Here is a 17869-nt window from a genome sequence, read left to right on the forward strand (position 1 = left end):
TTTCATAATATATAATTTTCTTTATTAATAGAAGTGGACCAATTTAAAATTATTTCTATGTGAATATTGAAACCAAAATGTACGTAGTTATTTCCTCTTTTAATCTTTTCACAAAAATAATAATAAGTTCTTTAAAATATTATTACAGCCATCTGTTTAAATTTGGTAGGCTCATAACAAATAAACAAACATGTAGTTAACCCATTTCTGATCACTTAGTCTGGACAAGATCACAAATCTCAATGTACACCTGCACATTTTGAGATTTCATTTGGTCATTGCCAATCATTCTAATCTGCCTATCCTCACTGATTTGGTCAGATGTGTTCCAGCATTTTAACATCTTCATTAGTAGGTTTGATTGTTGTTTGATATATCATTGAAATGGTTAAACATGACTAACAAAAATCAACTAGGATTTTCTGACAGATGATCAGAAATGATCAAACTAAATATGTAATTTTAGTTACCCTGTTTTTCTTTGCCTTTGTTACTATTTCATTTCATTAAATTTTTAACTTAGTGAAACTATTTTTAAATTTAAATTAATATTTATTGTTTGTATTATATGTATATACCATGAGATATTATGCTGCACTGTGATTATTATTTTTAAACAAAGTTAAACAGAAATGTGAGCAACTTTTTTTTCAACACAAAGTTGTTTTATCTATGTATATATTTCAAGATTTTACATCTTAATGAACTCTGTAATGTTTAATGGTCAAGAATATAAACTTCGTTAAATCTTGTTTTGTTTTATATAAAAAATTAAAAATAAGTAATATAATAATAATAATAATTGACTTTTTATATACCAGGTTGAGGTTAAGAGATAGGTTAGGAGGCATCCTCCAGTTCTGTCATTCAACATTCAGGCTTTAGTAGTTCTGCTATGGTGCTTATTTGAACATTTTTGCAAGCCTTTGCCTTCAATACAATCTTATTGAACTTTGGACTTTCAAATTCAAGATTGAAGTACAAATGTACATAAATGCATACATGTACAGAGTCGAACCTGTCACTTCTCGCAGTCTGCCAGCAATTCCAATGTCCACTGCCATCGAGGTTGGGTTCTAGGAGATAACAACAGCTAGGTCATTTCAGCCTTCAATGCAATCAGTTTTGAAAATTAAACTCATTCACTCTCTCACTCATTCTTAAATACTTTTTTATTTTCATACCATTCACTTAGGGTGGTGGAGTACTCGACATTCTCCACCACCCTGTACACATATTATATAACTAACCTAATTGAGGTTTGGTGGGGTATTCAAAATTCCGCCATTCTCACACTACACATTCACCTTAATCTTAATACATACAAAGAAACACAGGAGAAAGAAAAAAGAGAAATCTATTAAGTAACAAAACAGTCCTATTTATTTTAAAAATAGAAAATAGAGGTGGCATTCCTATACACTCTCTATACAGAGTCAGGAAACGGCACCTATCAGTTAACTGGTACACATCAAGCGATTTTTCTCTTCATGCCATTCATGATCAAGCATTGGCTCAAAAGTGTCCGTGAGTCAACCCCGCATGGCCTATTCTTAGTCAGGTGAAAATTACCCTTCTTCTATGAGTCAGATTATTCGAGGGCCACCTGCCGGGTGTTGGAGTGCGACAGTGCTCTTGATGTGTGAGCAATTCTCTGACAATCCGGCCCAACGATACTTCCACATTCTTTTCATCATGTTTTTTCTTGCATTTTTATCAGCCAGGGCAAATTACAAATAAAATTTCACTTGACAACTTAATTACCTACAAACATAAAAAAATGTTCTTCAGCCAGCATAAAAGACCTTAACTTCAGTTTAATTCAACCTCCCATTAGTAATAAATTTTAAAAAATATCAAGATTTATAGGTACTGCGATATTTTTGACAAGGAGAAGAGGCACAGGACTATGTTTAAAACAAAGAAACATCAAACAGTAAAATAAAATAGTCTTATTGTCTTTAAAAAAATAGACATAAAAATACAATTTTTAGTTAATAATTACAATTCTAAACTACATATACATATATATTCGATTTTGTTTAACAGAATTAACTATAAATTCATAAGCATCTCAGAGTTTGTGCTGTGGTTAACGCAATAAGATCACAGAGATGTACTGAAACTAGGTATAAAATAAATTATTTACTTGTGTGTATATTTATAATTATATATAATTGTCACCTCGCAGAGTCTTCTGCTCTAGTCCTTTCGAATTCTCTGTTCGTCAGGTCTCTTTTTAATTTAATATTTTCTTCTCTATAATTTTCACACGACCTTTGACAATCGCTGAGAGTTTTAGTCAAATGAGTTCTGTCAAAGAAAACAATTATCAATATAAATATATAATCAGTTACAAATTGAACGGGCTTACAGTTTATTTTCCAATGAGTGCACTGTTTGTTGCATTTCTTCGACTTCAAATCTCAAATCATGAGTGTAGAGGGATTTTTCCATAGCCTCCTGCCTGCTCGATGTCAAAACATCTTGAAGGTTTCTCTGGTTTCTTTGGTCCTCTGCTACACGCAACTCAAGTTTCTCTTTATCCTGTTTCAATCGATCCAAATGGCTTTCAAGCTAAAATAACAATTATATAAGTAAAACAATAGTATTTTTGCAGTTTGGCAATGCTTGCAGTTGGATTTTTGTTAAATCCTGACAAAAGTTGAGCTCTATTAGGACCACTTTAATATAATTAAGCCCATCGCAACAAGTTACTACGATTGTAGTAAAAATCGTCAATAATTTCATTTATTTATTTATCTATTATTTAAAGGCTAAATCAGAGAACAAGTTTTTTTTTTACCCAACCCACATTACATTTTTAACACCTACTGGTAAATTAATAAAACAAATATAGCAGATTACTGTTACTAAATAATTAAATTCACTAATTTCGTGGTCCGCTTGACCAATTAATATATTACAATTAATTAAGGTTTTTAGTTGAGATAAAAAAGTCAATGGCACGAGTGGGATTCGAACCCACGATCTTCAGCTAGATACGCCGCTGCTCTACCACTTGAGCTATCGTGACCTCGAACCACTCGGACACCAACTTCCCATATCAACCGCACCTTTTGAATTTTCCCTCCTTTTTGCCATTTTTCAAAATAATAATAATTGCTTGTCTAAATACAAGAACTAATGTAAATTTAATAGCTTAATAGTTACACTATCTTTAAGAAATTATTTTCTGGTGACAGTAAAATATTCTTCTGCTGTGTGGCAAGGAATATAATTTTTAAATTAATTTACTGCTTATTCTGTATGACAAAAAAAAAAAACAGGAATATATTTTACAATATTCTTTTATTTTTATTTCTTACAATATGTTAGTTTGAATTTTTTTTGTTTATGATTTCTCTCAACATGAGAAGTCACTGTCAGTGGCAATTCCTAATTCGTTGAACAATAATTCCTTTCTTTACATACCATTTTTTCATTTTCCTGAAGCTTCCAAATTTGTTCAATAAAAGTATGCTTTTGTTTTTCTAAATTACTACACAAATTTCTAGCAGCATCTAAGTCATTTGAAAGAATAATTTCACTATTATTTTTTTCCGAAAGTTTTGAATGTAATTCTTCAATTTGTGAAGTCAAATCTGTAACCTACATTTATTTAATTACGGTATCACAAAAGTTAAGTTTATTATGTACACTGATCATAGCAAATTGTTCATTACCTTTCCTTCCATCTCTTGTACTAAAGAGTTTTTGCTTCCTATTTCCCATTCTAGGTTCTGCACTCTGTCCGTTGTATCTCTTAATGTTTCCTTTGTTTTTGTTGATTCATATTCAAGACTTTGGTTATTCACTTCTAAATGGGACGCTTCTGCACTTAAAGCTTTGAATTGTTCCAATAACTCAGCTCTTTCATTTTCCTACAAAATATCAGAAAAATGATAAATATAGTAAATAACTATTATTATGAACAACAGTTATGGCGGCCAACTTTCAAATTGTCGCCAAACTCCTACTGCTAAAATATCCCATCGTTCAATGCGAGACAAATGGAAAAGGAAGAGGCTCTAAGAGGAATGGAGGGGAGTCGGGTTTTGAGCGAGAAACGGAAAGGACGAGAAGTTGCCTGGGAGAGTCTGCGCAGACAAGAAAACAAGAAGACTGTAATTCATTTTTTATATTATATGTTCAAAAAATTATATGAGCTCAGAGTTTTGGCCATAGGAGAATTCGTTTATTCTTTTATTTTGAATATAAACAAAGATTAATTTTTTTTAAATAATTAAATATCTTAGATTTTATAAGTAGGAAAGTATTTGTTCATTTTTTTATTTTTTTTATAATATAAAGAATTGTTTAATAAATAGGTTTATAGTGTAATTTATTTTATTTAATTTACCCTAACAGATACACAGTAGAATTTATTCAATGAAATATAATTTGCAAACTCAATAACTTCAAGTATACTGATTACTGGTTTATATAAGCTTTAATCTACACACACACATGAACAGACTTGAGCCATACCGCACTGTCCAAGCAATTCCAGCTTTTTAAATCTACAGTTGTTCAAGAATGGCGATGAAGTTATATACGTTTTGAGGATTAAAGTTTGTGAAATTCAAAGGTAATTGATGCGTTGAAGTGTAGAAGAAGGCCGAGGGAAGAAATCAAATTAAGACTTTCATTGGAATTTACAATAAATTATCGACAGGTAGCAAGAATCACCTAACCCAGGTGTTGGCACTCCGAGGTCATACCTCAGTTTTATCTATCCAATTTGGAGTCCAAGGGCTATCAACAGCTAGGTCATTTCATCCGCAATGCAATCAGTTCCGAAATCTATTTACTCTCACTCACTCTTAAATATTACTTATTACCTTTTACTTAGAGTAGTGGAGTATTGAATATTCTTCCATCACCCTTTACAGCCTATTATATAACTAATTTAATTGAGGTTCTATGGGGTACTGAGCATCTTGGCCATTGGCCCTTTCACGCTATACATTCACTAATAAATAATTCAGTCTCATATACACAAAGAAACAAGACAAGATATCTATAAAGTAACAACACAGTCCTGTTCCTCTAAAAATATAAAAAATATAATAAAGGAAGTGACATTCCTATACTCTCTATATGGAGCCGCGGAATGGCACCCATCAGTTAAATGGGACACGGCGAGAAACCGTTCTATCATGCCAGACAAATGTGCAGATTTTGGCTCTAAAGTGTCCACGTGTCAACCTCGCATGGCCTATTCTTAGGCGGGTGAGGATGACCCCTCTTTTATAAATTAGATCCTTCGAGGGTTACATATCAAAGTACTCTTGATGTGTGAGAGCATTTCTGCTAACCTGGCCTACCAATGCTGCCACTTTCTTTTAATCATATTTTTTCTTCCATTGTCATGGTAAATTACAAATATTTTTTTTTTTTTTTGCGTTATGATCTTTGCATATTAGCCATGGTGACAATTCTTATATGTGTGTTCAAATTGGGGGGGGGGGGTTTATCGTGAAAAAAGGGCCAGAGGCGACGGTGGGAATCAAACCCACGACCGCGGCGTGGGAGTCTCTCATGCTAACCACTCGGCTACTGCGGTCCCCTAAATAAAATTTTGCTTGATAACTTAATTACTTGCTAGCCTTAATTCTTCAGCTAGCATAAAAGACCTTAACTTCAATTTAATTCAACCTCCCATTAGCAATAAATTTAATATCCACTATAGCAAATATTTACAAATATAAACAAAATGTGGGTTAAAATAAAAAAATATCAAGATTTATAGGGATTATGATATTTTTGAAAGGGAGTATGAGGTCCTCTCAGACTACACACACTAGGGTCACGAAACTATCAGTACTATACAGAATAAAAACACTGTTTCTTCCAAAAACCGATATTGGATCAGGAGCTAGTGGAAATAGTAGTAACTAGTATAGTATAGTAACTAGTAGCTACTTATGGAAATAAGCCAAGAACTAGAATCACATAAGCCTTAGACAATATGTCACTATAGAATGTTATTGAACTGTGTCAAGGAGATTAAAAGGATAATTATTGTTAACAGAAGAGAAATAATCTAATCAGACAGCCAGGCAGCACTGAGGGCTACTACCACATCTTGGTAAAGTCCAGAGTCATTTGGGATTAGATTAGGGCACCGTCAGATTGGGGAAAAACAACAAAATTACCCTTGTCTGTGTAACAGGGCACAGAGCAGAGGAGCAATTATACCAATAAATTATAATAAGGAAAGTCCATCCCTAACCAACCCTTGTGAGGGATACAAAACTGCCAGAAATATAGATCCATCAGACAATGGATTAAAAATAGGTTCTCCATTCAATGTAACTCAGGGCAGAGACATGTGAAAAAGTTCATCAAAGACCCATCACAGAAACTAATGGCGACTACTAAATCTATGTTAGGACTAGAATAATAATTGGGCTGATACCTGGACACTGCAAAATCCTGAGGAATATAGACTCGGAGTGGCAGAAACAAGCCTGTGCAGATATTGTCAGGAGGAATAAGGGAACAGGTTTTTTGTTGGTGCAAAAATTTAAATTATTTAAGATTCCTATCCTAGAAGAAAAAAAGCCCAGGCCTGAAGAGTGAATGAGAAGCTCTAGACAACAGGAAATATATATCAATACTGGTCATGGTGCGCAGGCCATAAAGAGGCTTGTTTTCTAATTTACTCTTAATCTTACTGGCCAGAATTGAGAAGTATTTCTTCTATTATTGCAGTATGGACGTCTGTTATTAGGTGCGCTGGGGGTCTCTTCTGGCTCTTTGCAGAATCTGCATGTACCGTCCTGTTAGAATTTGAAGTCTCTTCCTGCTCCCTTTGATGCATTCTGTCGTTTCTTTCTTTAGAAATCTCACAGGTGTTTGGATTATTTGTCTCCATTGAGTGATTGCCATTATTTTCTTACTTTCACTGTTTCTTCTTTCCAAATTTACTCGTAGGTATCTTCAGGACCCTTCAGCAGTCTAGCTTCTTTCTTTGCAAGGACATCCGCTTCTTCATTCTTCTCAACAGTTTGATTTTGTTTTGCGCACCTAATCTGTTTAGTTTCAAGCTGTTATTTGAGTTTAATGCTCTGATAGCTGGCCTGGCTATCTGACATGACCTGTCTTTTCTTTTTTATTTTCTGTTTAACTTTAATTAAGAACACCTCTCAACTGCATAAATTTGGGCTTAAATAATACTGTTATACATGCCATGGGCTCTGAATATTTGGTTTTCGGGCCACTCCTGCCCTTGTACTTTCTTGCATCCTAGATCTATCTCTATAGTTTTTTCCCTTGGCTGAGGGTTTTTCCTTTGTCACTTCTTTTTTGTACTTAGGTTTACCTGTAAGTCTTGTTTGTAAAAAGCAATCAGGCAAATGTATTCAAAAATCTCTTAATTTAGACAAAATGAATGTTGGAATGTTTAGAAAAAAGCACTTATTATTTATTCATCAATGAATAATTATTTTCCAACCTTCATTTGTAAAAGTTCATCGACTCTTCTCACTTCTTCAACGTAGGTTTGCAATCTCATTTTTAAGTTTTCCACTTCCTGTTTTGAAGCTGCCAGTGCTCCAGACATTTGCATATTGTCTTGAGTAAGTGCTGCCAGATCATTCTGTAATCTCCTAAAAAATAAAAAATAAAACAAGTCATAATACAATTATCCCGAATATAGAGTAATTAACATGCGATCAAAAATTATGCAAAATTATAATTCATTACAGTTAGTTGGGCTTGATACAGTAATTTATGTTGAGTTATAAAAGAGTCTGCTTTTAAAAACTCAGAATATGTTAACACAAGATTGTAACTTGTCAACCACCCTGAGTATCACAATATGGCTAATTTTAGTGGGTAGTTAAGCCAACTATTATGATTATATACTTGTATGATGGTATCATACCTATTTTCATAAATAAGATTCTCTTTGCAGCTTTCTAAAGTGGTCAATTCTGCTTCAATTTTACGAATGTCATTATTTGAAGATCTGGCTTTACTTTCTGCAGTTGACAGCATTCTTTCAAGTGTACTGAAAATAAAAATAAAACCGGATTATATTACCACATTATTACCATTGAACTTGTCAAGGAATTAAATTCATACTGCAGCAGATATTAATGGAAATTTGTTACATACTGGACTTGTGCTTGAAGGTTTGAAATTTCTTTTTCCATATTACTAACATAGTTGTTTTTCTGCTTCATTGCCGTTTCCATTTTAGAAAGCTGAACGGCCTTTTCATCAAGAGTCGTCTGATGGATAAACAAAATTATTATAATATTTTTTTTAAGGTCTAAAGGAATATTTATAACCACCATAAGAGAGTCTTTTTCTTTATCCAAATGGTGAATATCATTTCGAAGCGAAACTTTTTCTTTTTGCATAGTTTGCAGAGCAGTCTCTAGTGCCGCTTTTTCCTTTTCTAATTGTTGAATTTTTATCATTGATGATTTTATATCTGCTACATTACTTTTCTCATTTTCTTCAGAATTTTTTATCGTCATTTCCAAATGCTCATTCAACACCCTTGAAAACAAAGAGAAAAATGTTTAATAAAAGCCAAATGAAATTAAAAAAAGTGATAAATTTATAAAAATTGCCTAAGATCATTTATGTAATAATACCATCGATTTTCTACTTGTTTTTTTGGTTTTATAGAAAAACAATTTCAGCCAGACTCAGAGAAGAACAAATGAACAAGCACAAATTTAAAAAATTGATAACAAAGGTCTTACCCCAGACTGTCAAAACCCGAAGTAGGTGATTCTCACAGCATGCCGCAGTAAGACATATGTTCAATTCTGTATATATGTGTGTGTGTATGTACATTTATATACAGAATTGAGCTGCGATAAATCAATCAATAAAAAATTATTAATATTATGAATAGTTTTCTATTGAATCTGTTTTTTAAGCTTTGCAATAAAAATCCCCTGACAATACTACAATCAACATTGATCTCAATAATATAAAACATATAATAAATAAAAAGTAGTGGCTGATTGTACGATAAAACGCTACTATTGACTTCAAATCCAAATTCCAAGCAAAAACCTTTACAAAATGAAAAACATATTTTAATAAATTTGAGTACGATGATGGGTTTTGGCCTGCGATTCGCTGAACCTATGTTGAACCGGCACAGGGCCACCTATTGGGTCTGTCTCCATTTGCGAATTTTTGAGTTATTCATAAACGCGTTTCGGCATCACTGGAGATGGTGCAATGTCGAAACACATTTGTGAATAACTCAAAAACCCTCGAGTGGAGACAAACCCAGTAAGTGACCCTGTGCTGGTTCAACATAAAATTTGAGTACGTAATACACTCTAGCATTAATGACTGTATGGATTGATTGTTTTCTATCATCCTGATATGCCTATTTTCACTTTAAAAAAAAAATTCAGGATGGCAATCATGTTACTACTGCTAAGCCTTAAATTAGTTCATTATTTAAATTTACAAAATGCTTTTGAAGCGGTTGCCTCCGACACTTTACATTACATTACCCATGGGTACAAAACATTGAAAAGAAGCCAAAAATGATATAATTCTATAATTCGCAAAAAATTACTAGTATGTAACCCTGCCACTGCCACTAGTTGTTGGTTCCCAAATTTTTTCCTTCCTTGAAATGTGCAAATTGGAACACATTGTTAATTCATTTTGTTTTACACCTTGTTCTCTCTCTTAACAGTGGTGAAATTTTGTATTTTATCAATTAACAAATTGGGGTTTTATAAGGAAGTTTCACCGCAACTGGTAGCTGGCACCATAAAAATTGGTGGCCAGAGGGAGATGGAGGAAGGTGTGCGGTATTGTCTCCTTCTTCTGGCCACCAAAAGATTGATAAGATATAAAATAAAAAGCTAGTTGTTGAGCAAGAGAGAACAATCAACCTTTTAAGTAACTATTTATTACCATTTTAAATTTTATTTATAATTTTTTAATTATTATTGATTTTGAAAAGTTTTAGTAAAGTTAGTCTCACCCCATTAATTTTAATTTTGATTTATTGAATTCTAACATTATCCAACATATTTTTAGTTCAATAAAGACTTCAATAATTTCTTTGGTTTCTGCCTTTAAATTTGCATACTGGTAAAGGTCACATTAATATATTAAAAAATTATTTATTTTATTTAAGAAGTTTTAGTATTTCTTTATTTATTTTTATGATGGTTCGCAACAGCAATCATATCAGGTACAAATGCAGGGCTGCTGGTTTCGAACCGAATAACCTTACAGTGATGAGCGCAGTGTCAACAGCTAAAGCGTTGCGGCCAACGAACCCTCCCCCTATTTAAGTTTTATTTTGGGCCTTGATAGTAATTTTGTAGGGCAACAACAAAGTTCATCACACCATAACAAAATTAAGGAAGACTATTTTAAACAAAAATAAAATAATTAACCTCGCAGCTGGAAAATTAACTTAACGCTTATAAATTATGCAAACTTACTTGATATGATTGTACTTTGCTTTCCAGTTGGCACTATCAGTCGTCAATTCGTCAACCTCATGTCTTAATTTGTCAATTTGGTGTTCTGCCATTTGTAATTTAGAGTTCAAGCTACTTATCTTATCGCTTAAACTTTTCTTTTCTAGCTCATAGCTTTTAATTTTATCTTCTAGTTGCAATTTAATTACTTCGTTGTTACATTTCTCGCTGTGCATTGCTTGCGATAAACCCTACAAATTAATATTACACTACATTTTTTAAATATGGTGATAAACGTTTATAAAATACTGTTAATATTTTAATATAATTTAAACTTAACAACATTAATTATTTTTTCCAAATGACTCATATCTTGTGAAACACTTAAAATGAGAAATGAATACACCAATGAGGAAGTGTAGTGCCATTAGAGTCAGTAAAAGTAATAATAAAATAATAAATATAAAATAAATTATTCAATACTTACAGCAAGTTTGTTCTTATAATCGATTAACTCATCCTGCAGTTTGTTCAGTTCATCAGTGGCTCGTGCTTTCTCTTTGTTTAATATTTTAAGCACATTCTAAAAACATGCAAAGTAATGAAAATAAGTGATGAACACAATAAAAATAATTTAAAGTCTATATATCAACCTTGTGAGAACAAAGAGGATGATCGCTTTCTGAACCTTCGAATTTATATTCATTTTCATGTGTATATTTATGATCACAACAACAACCACAGGAACACTAAAACACAAACAGTTTAAATAAAACAACAAGCATGGAAAATAAATATACTTTTTTCTTTGATCATTATGTCTGATAGTTATAAAAAATTGCAGTGAAATTCCTCTACAGCTACACCTTCTCTTAAAAGACAGTCACTATTAGAGTATTTGACCCCGCTAGAATGGACATAACCAGTAATAATATATGTGGTGTTTAGTGACTGTTAGTTAATAATTATTTGGAGATCATGAGATGCGGTCTGGTGAGACGTAGGTTTTAGAAAAAACATTTTCTTTATCGTGCCAACGTTTCGATATTTATTGAGATCATCTTCAGGGCCTGGGATTTATAAACATTGTTTTAATTTTACAAATACATCTAGGGTGTGAAAAAAGTGAATTTTTACAATGTTAGAAATTTTAGACTCAATCAAAGTATTAGTACTTACTCAAAGTGTTTGTTTTCTAGGTAGATACATTATTGTGGATCGTGTTGAGAGTGCCAGTGAGATATTGATGTTTTATGTTTATATACGTTGGATTTTAAAGAGGTGGGGAAAGAAGTCGGGATAGAAAGACATTTTTACATGAGGAGTCGGCTTCTTTGAGGTAAAAGGAGCCGACAATGGGAAAGAATGGGCAGTGGTTCGGATTAATTATCCTGTCAGGATTATATAGATGGGATAATTAGGGAAAGGAAAGCCAAATTGTTGAAGAATTAGACTATGTACAAATGTTTGATGTGTGGAATGTGATGATTGGTTTATATGTTTTGTGTGATGTGATGATGATATATGTATGTTATGATATTAATGTTTTATGTCTATATACGTTGGATTTTGAAGTGGTGGGGAAGGAAGTCAGGATAGAAAGACATTTTTGTATGAAGAGTCTGCTTCTTTGAAGTGAAAGGAGCCGACAATGGGAAAAAATGGGTAATGGTTTGGCCTGATTATCCTTTCAGGATTATACAGACGGGGACAATTAGGGAAAGGAAAGCCAAATTGTTGAAGAATTAGACTGTGTAGAAATGTTTTTAGCTACAACTGAGTCATGTGTCTGTTCTGTAATTGATGCTGTGTTTATCGCTGTTGATGTAAACCATTTCTAAAAAGTTATGTTTGTTTTGTTCTGTGTGAAATTAATTACACCATCCATTTACATTTTAGTGGTCAATTGACCAAGTTACTTTTTTCAATTAATTATTCTCTTTATGTAAGGTCTTGGTTGAGATAAATAAGTCAGTGCCATAAATGGAATAATATTTAATAATAATTAATATAATTATATTTAATAAAGAAGTATCACTTCACTAAACAGCTCCCCGTGGCCACTTCATAAGTCGCTGAGAATCGAATCCTGATTACACGACATTTGAAAATGGCAAAAAGAGAGAAAATTCGAAATTGTAGGTTGAGATGGAAAGTTGGTGTCTGAGAGGATCGAAGTCACGATAGCTCAAGTGGTAGAGCAGTGGCGTATTTAGCCGAAGGCTGTGGGTTTGAATCCCGCTTGAGACACTTTTTATCTCAACCACGACCTTACATAGAAAGAATAATTAATTGAAATAATATCAAGGTTATTTATGAAAAAAATATACTGCCCTAGATGGGCATTAGCTTTTCAGGCTCCTGCATTCAACATTTTAATAACGTTTAACTTCAATATATTGCATTATTTACCTCTCTGTGATTTTGCTGTTGGACTACTTGTTTTTTAGGTTTGGCATGCTTTTGTTGGCACTCCTTGAAATTAGCATCTTCAGTACCTACAACATTTTATTATATTTTGTACAAATAGCTAATTTATACCCTTAAAATAAATGAAAAATATCCATAACCTTAAATAAGTACATATATTTTACCTGAAAGTTGAATTTGTTTTAATCTATTGTTTAAACTGTGATTCTCCGACAGAAGAGAACTGCATTTCTCCTCTAAACTGGTATTTTTATATCTGAGTTCTTCAATTTGTTCTTTTAAACTTGACTTTTCCATTTCCATAATTTTTAAGTCTTCCAAATGTTTTGAACAGTCCCTCTTTGAAATAAAACTTTAGTATGACGAAATATACTAACTCGTCTCATGTTGAAATTGTTCTTACCTTTTCTTTCGTTTGTTCAGAACTGTTATATTCTCTTTGAATATTCCGAGCCTCCAAATGGACTAATTTATTTTCTAGAACTTTTACTCGATCCATTAAATCTGTTGCTCTTTTCATCGCTTGATGCTGCTTTAAAGTGGCCTCTACACAGATGATATACTTTGTTGTAAAATTAAATATTAAAAAATGTTTACTATTTTTTACATTAATTCTAAAAATCATCATGCTTACCTTCCAATTGTTTTTTCAGTAAAACTGGGCTGTTGTCACCAAGCAGTGATAAGTCTTGATCTTCAAAACAATGACAATTGCATGTAGAATGGTGGTACACAATTGGAGAAGCTCTTTTCTCAACTATTTTACTGAGACGTTCAATTTCCCTGTCTCTTGATTTCACCTTAGTAAATAAAAATATTTAAAAAGATTACAGTTTAGAAAAAGACAAGTTTAATTGAGATGTTACAAAAATGTGGGCTAATTAACAATCTCAATTGGTTTTTCTTATAAATCTACTATAAAATTTATTTTACTCATTAAACTGAAATAACTAAACAAACAAGGCTTTTACTCCAAAGGGTTGTCAGTCCCAAATGTGCTGACTCTACGGTATGTCTATACATTAGTGGAGTTACCTATTAACCTACATTATGCACCTGAGTCGCTTGTATCCCTTAAGCCAATTACTCATGAGATCATCGCTTCCCACCCAATGGGGTTAGGCTCCAGGAACTTTCGACACTGAGGTCATTTCAGCCCCCAATGCATGCAAAATATAATCTAGCCTAAAACTAACTAACATCTACAATACAATCGCAGGGTATGAAAGGGTACTGCATCTCTAATAACCTCTAATACTCTCTATACTAATACATCTCCGACTTCCACCTTCAAGAAGCTCATGCAGGTGTACCCTGTTTATCAAACAGACTGACAGAGGGGTTCAGAGGAATGGGAGCTGGACCTTCACCGTCTAAACCCTACGCCCAACACTTTACCCCTCTTCCTACCCCAATCCCAACCCTAATCTCACAATACAGCTCCAATCTAAGGTTTTATGCGACCTGTGCCAATGTAAATATAAATCCAATTTTTCTTGTACAAAAATAGCACAGCTGAGATTATTGTGACGATTAAATAAAAATCTACACAGCACTATGCATTGCACTTTTGACAATTAAAATACATATGCCTAAATTTATATTTGAATACTCTCAAAAGTACAAGTATATAAATTCAATTACAAATACTTAGAAATTTTAATTGTATGTACATAATTATGTTATTATATGGAAAATATATTGACTAACCTGATTTTGACAAAGTTCCACCTCGTCCATTAAATGGCAGTTATCCCTTTTAAGTTTTTCCAATTCATCGAGACCCTCAGACCTTGATTTTCCATCCAAAACATTTGAAATGTAATTATTTACCGATGTTACAGTTCTTAAGTTGGCCCTCAGTTTCTTTTGTAATTCCCTTTGTTTTAGTTGTTTTTTCGGGGAAGGTTGGTTATAGTTTTTGCCAATAGTTGGATTTATAAGACCTGAAAATAAGATAAACTAATTTGATATGTCGATTTTTGAAAATTCAGTCGACATAATTTTGAGTCATCAAAAATGGCACTATACTGAAACAAAATTAAAAATTTTAAAAGAACCTGCACTGTTCCTTGAAGTATTATCTAACGTTAGCAATTTTTCATTCTTAAGCAAAATGTCTTGATGTAGTTCTCCAACATTTGTCAGTTGCTCCATATAGGCAAACTCCAAATCTGAATAAGCATTTTCTGTTTCAATAAGTTGGGATTTTAATTCTGGAACAAAACACAGAATGTATTATTATATATTATTTATTGAATATGTAAAAATCAGAGGATTATAATTATATTTTATTTGATATGTTTAATTATGGTTTAAGGACTTTATTAATGTATTTTACTGTTTATGGATTTTTCCGCTTCGTCTCTTTGCTTTAAAATTGTGTGATGCAGCTCATTATTTTCTCTGATTAATCTTTCATTGTCTCTTTTATAAGGCAGTAAGGTCAACTCGAGTGAATCACATTTCTGTAAATAAAAAAACATTCAACATTTTGTTAAATAAAAATGCATGCATAAACTGAATTTAAACGTATGAAATGAAATAATTTCCTTAGAACGATTATGAAAATGAATTATCAACCCATAAAGTATATGATAATATAAGGGTCAACAGACTGTATGAATTAAAGCTGTCGCCAAATCTATGATGTCATCCTCAGGACCTAGTTTATTTATATAATTTGTTATGAATAATTTAAAATATATTTTCATGTATATTAGTAAATAAACAAGCCCTGAGCTGTTATTGACAACAACAGCAACATCTGCTGTCATACAGATGAAAGCTTATAGCGATAACTTTTAATTGGTCAGTACTGTTGCCCTTCATCATCATCATCATCACTTTCTTACAAGTGTAGCTTTTCCATAACTAAAGAGTAATATTGCTATATAACTTTGTCTTTAATTTTTAAAAAGTTTTTCAGACAGCAGATATTTTCCCTGCTTTATCTACCTCTGACAGATAAATAGGAAGTCTATGACAAATTGAACAATGGCATTCCGTAAGGAAAAATATTTTTCTTCGTCTGTATTTTCACACAATGAAATAAGTTAACATTTTGTCATTACAACCACACTCAAAGAATCAGTACAATAATACTCACATAATCACTACAACAATACTCACATAATTAGTACAACAATACTCAAAGAATCAGTATAACAATACTCACGTAATCACTACAATACTCAGAGGACCAGTAGAACAACACTCAATGAATAAGTACACCAATACTCACATAATCAGTACAATACTTTTAGAATCAATGCAACAATACTCAAAGAACCAGTACATCAATATTCATAGAACCATTTCAACAATACTCCAAAGACCAGTACATCAATAATCAGCACAACATCCACAAAATATTGGTATAATACTCAAAGAATCAGTACACCAACACTCACACAATCAGCACAACATCCACAAAAAATCGGTACAATTCTAAAAAAAAATGTACACCAACACTCACAATCAGCACAACATCCACAAAAAATCAGTACTATTCTAAAAAAAAATGTACACCAACACTCACATAATCAGCACAACATCCACAAAAAATCGGTACAATACTCAAAGATTCAGTATACCAATACTCACATATGTGTCTTATTTAGCGATATAAGAACACCAGAATGCAAATTCATGTTTAACAATAATTTCACATGAAACAAACATGACACCAAAAGGAGAGCACCACACTTATTTGAGGATGAAATCCATGGCTCAAATTTTATATTATTTACAAATGTATTTTATAATTATTTTTTCCAATCAATTTAACAATATTTTGTAATGAATCAGACCGGAATAAGGTCAAAGCAACAAAAAAATGAAAAATGTGTTTTTCTAAAATACTTCATTCCTGACCGCTCCTCATTACTTCAACAAATACTCACAAAATCACTACACCAATACTTGGAGGACTAGTAGAACTATACTGAATGAATCAGTTCACCATACTCACATAGACAGTATGAAAATACTCAGAGAATCAGTAGAACAATAACACTCAAAGAACCAGTATGACAATGAATCAGGACACCATACTCACATAATCACCATAAAAATACTCAAAGAACTAGTGGGACAATACTCAAAGAATCAGGACACCATATTCACATAATCACTATAAAAATACTCAAAGAATCAGAACACCATACTCACAAAATCACTACAAAAATACTTAAAGAACTAGTAGAACAATATCAAAGAATTAGTACACAATACTCACACAATCACTATAAAAATACTCAAAGAATCAGTACACCATACTCACATAATCACTATAAAAATACTCAAAGCACTAGTAGAACAATATCAAAGAATTAGTACACAATACTCACACAATCACTATAAAAATACTCGAAGAATCAGTACACCAATACTCACATAATCACTATAAAAATACTCAAAGAACTAGTAGAACAATATCAAAGAATTAGTACACAATACTCACACAATCACTATAAAAATACTCAAAGAATCAGTACACCAATACTCACATAATCACTATAAAAATACTCAAAGAACTAGTGGAACAATACTCAAAGAATCAGGACACCATACTCACATAATCACTATAAAAATACTCAAAGAATCAGTATACCAATACTTACAGAATTCGCCTTGATAGCTGAATTTTTGTAATGGTCCAACTGTTTTTTGAACGAATCCAAATCGTACAAAAGTTTTTCAACCAATAAAACTGAGTCAACAGAAAGAGGCTGACTATAACCGAGTCGATCCAATTTCTCCCTTAGATTTAAAAACTTTTTTTCTTTCAAACCCATGGTGGCAATATGAAGCGATGGTTTAGGGCAACTTTAACATAGGAATTGATTGTTTTTCTTGTACACCTCGACCAGGAAAGGATAAATCGAAAGTTTCCATTTGAATTAAAAAAAACGTTACAAAAACAACGCCAGGCCTTACTTGGAAGGTAACGGCGTTGAAACTCGAAAGGTTGACAGGATAATCGATTGGGAATGATAAGTTGGAAA

At 32.4% G+C, this 17869-nt stretch overlaps 1 protein-coding gene across 3 annotated transcripts; it reads right to left on the minus strand.

The window, feature by feature from the left end:
* Positions 1-1962: 1962 nt before the first annotated feature.
* LOC106672313 (centrosomal protein of 135 kDa) lies at positions 1963-17799 on the minus strand. 3 transcript variants are annotated; one of them, XM_014403643.2, is made up of 20 exons: positions 17486-17798; positions 15202-15328; positions 14921-15076; positions 14571-14806; positions 13495-13660; positions 13264-13406; positions 13025-13199; positions 12843-12928; positions 11084-11179; positions 10918-11013; positions 10452-10681; positions 8307-8517; positions 8128-8243; positions 7895-8020; positions 7463-7616; positions 3687-3884; positions 3436-3612; positions 2375-2577; positions 2185-2313; positions 1963-2125 (listed from the first exon to the last, which is right to left on the minus strand). In XM_014403643.2, exons 1-20 carry the CDS (start codon positions 17657-17659, stop codon positions 2107-2109), a joined length of 3018 nt encoding a protein of 1005 aa, XP_014259129.1. In that variant the 5' UTR covers positions 17660-17798; the 3' UTR covers positions 1963-2106. The 3 variants fall into 3 exon arrangements, with proteins under 3 accessions (XP_014259129.1, XP_014259138.1, XP_014259148.1); XM_014403652.2 differs by lacking the exon at positions 3436-3612; XM_014403662.2 differs by lacking the exons at positions 1963-2125; positions 2185-2313; positions 2375-2577 and having other exon boundaries at positions 3512-3605; positions 17486-17799.
* Positions 17800-17869: the final 70 nt, after the last annotated feature.

This window comes from Cimex lectularius, unplaced genomic scaffold, assembly GCF_000648675.2.
Source record: "Cimex lectularius strain Harlan isolate CLEC.00 unplaced genomic scaffold, Clec_2.1 scaffold100, whole genome shotgun sequence".
Lineage (NCBI taxonomy): Eukaryota > Metazoa > Arthropoda > Insecta > Hemiptera > Cimicidae > Cimex > Cimex lectularius.

Excerpts from the sequence above, each read along its gene's own strand:
- LOC106672313 (XM_014403643.2), bottom strand. The coding sequence starts at position 17,659 with ATGGGTTTGAAAGAAAAAAAGTTTTTAAATCTAAGGGAGAAATTGGAT. Across the intron at positions 15,329-17,485 it reads CAGCTATCAAGGCGAATTCT|AAATGTGATTCACTCGAGTT; the intron begins GTAAGTATTGGT and ends TTTTATTTACAG. Across the intron at positions 11,180-12,842 it reads AACAGCAAAATCACAGAGAG|TGTTCCTGTGGTTGTTGTTG; the intron begins GTAAATAATGCA and ends TTTGTGTTTTAG.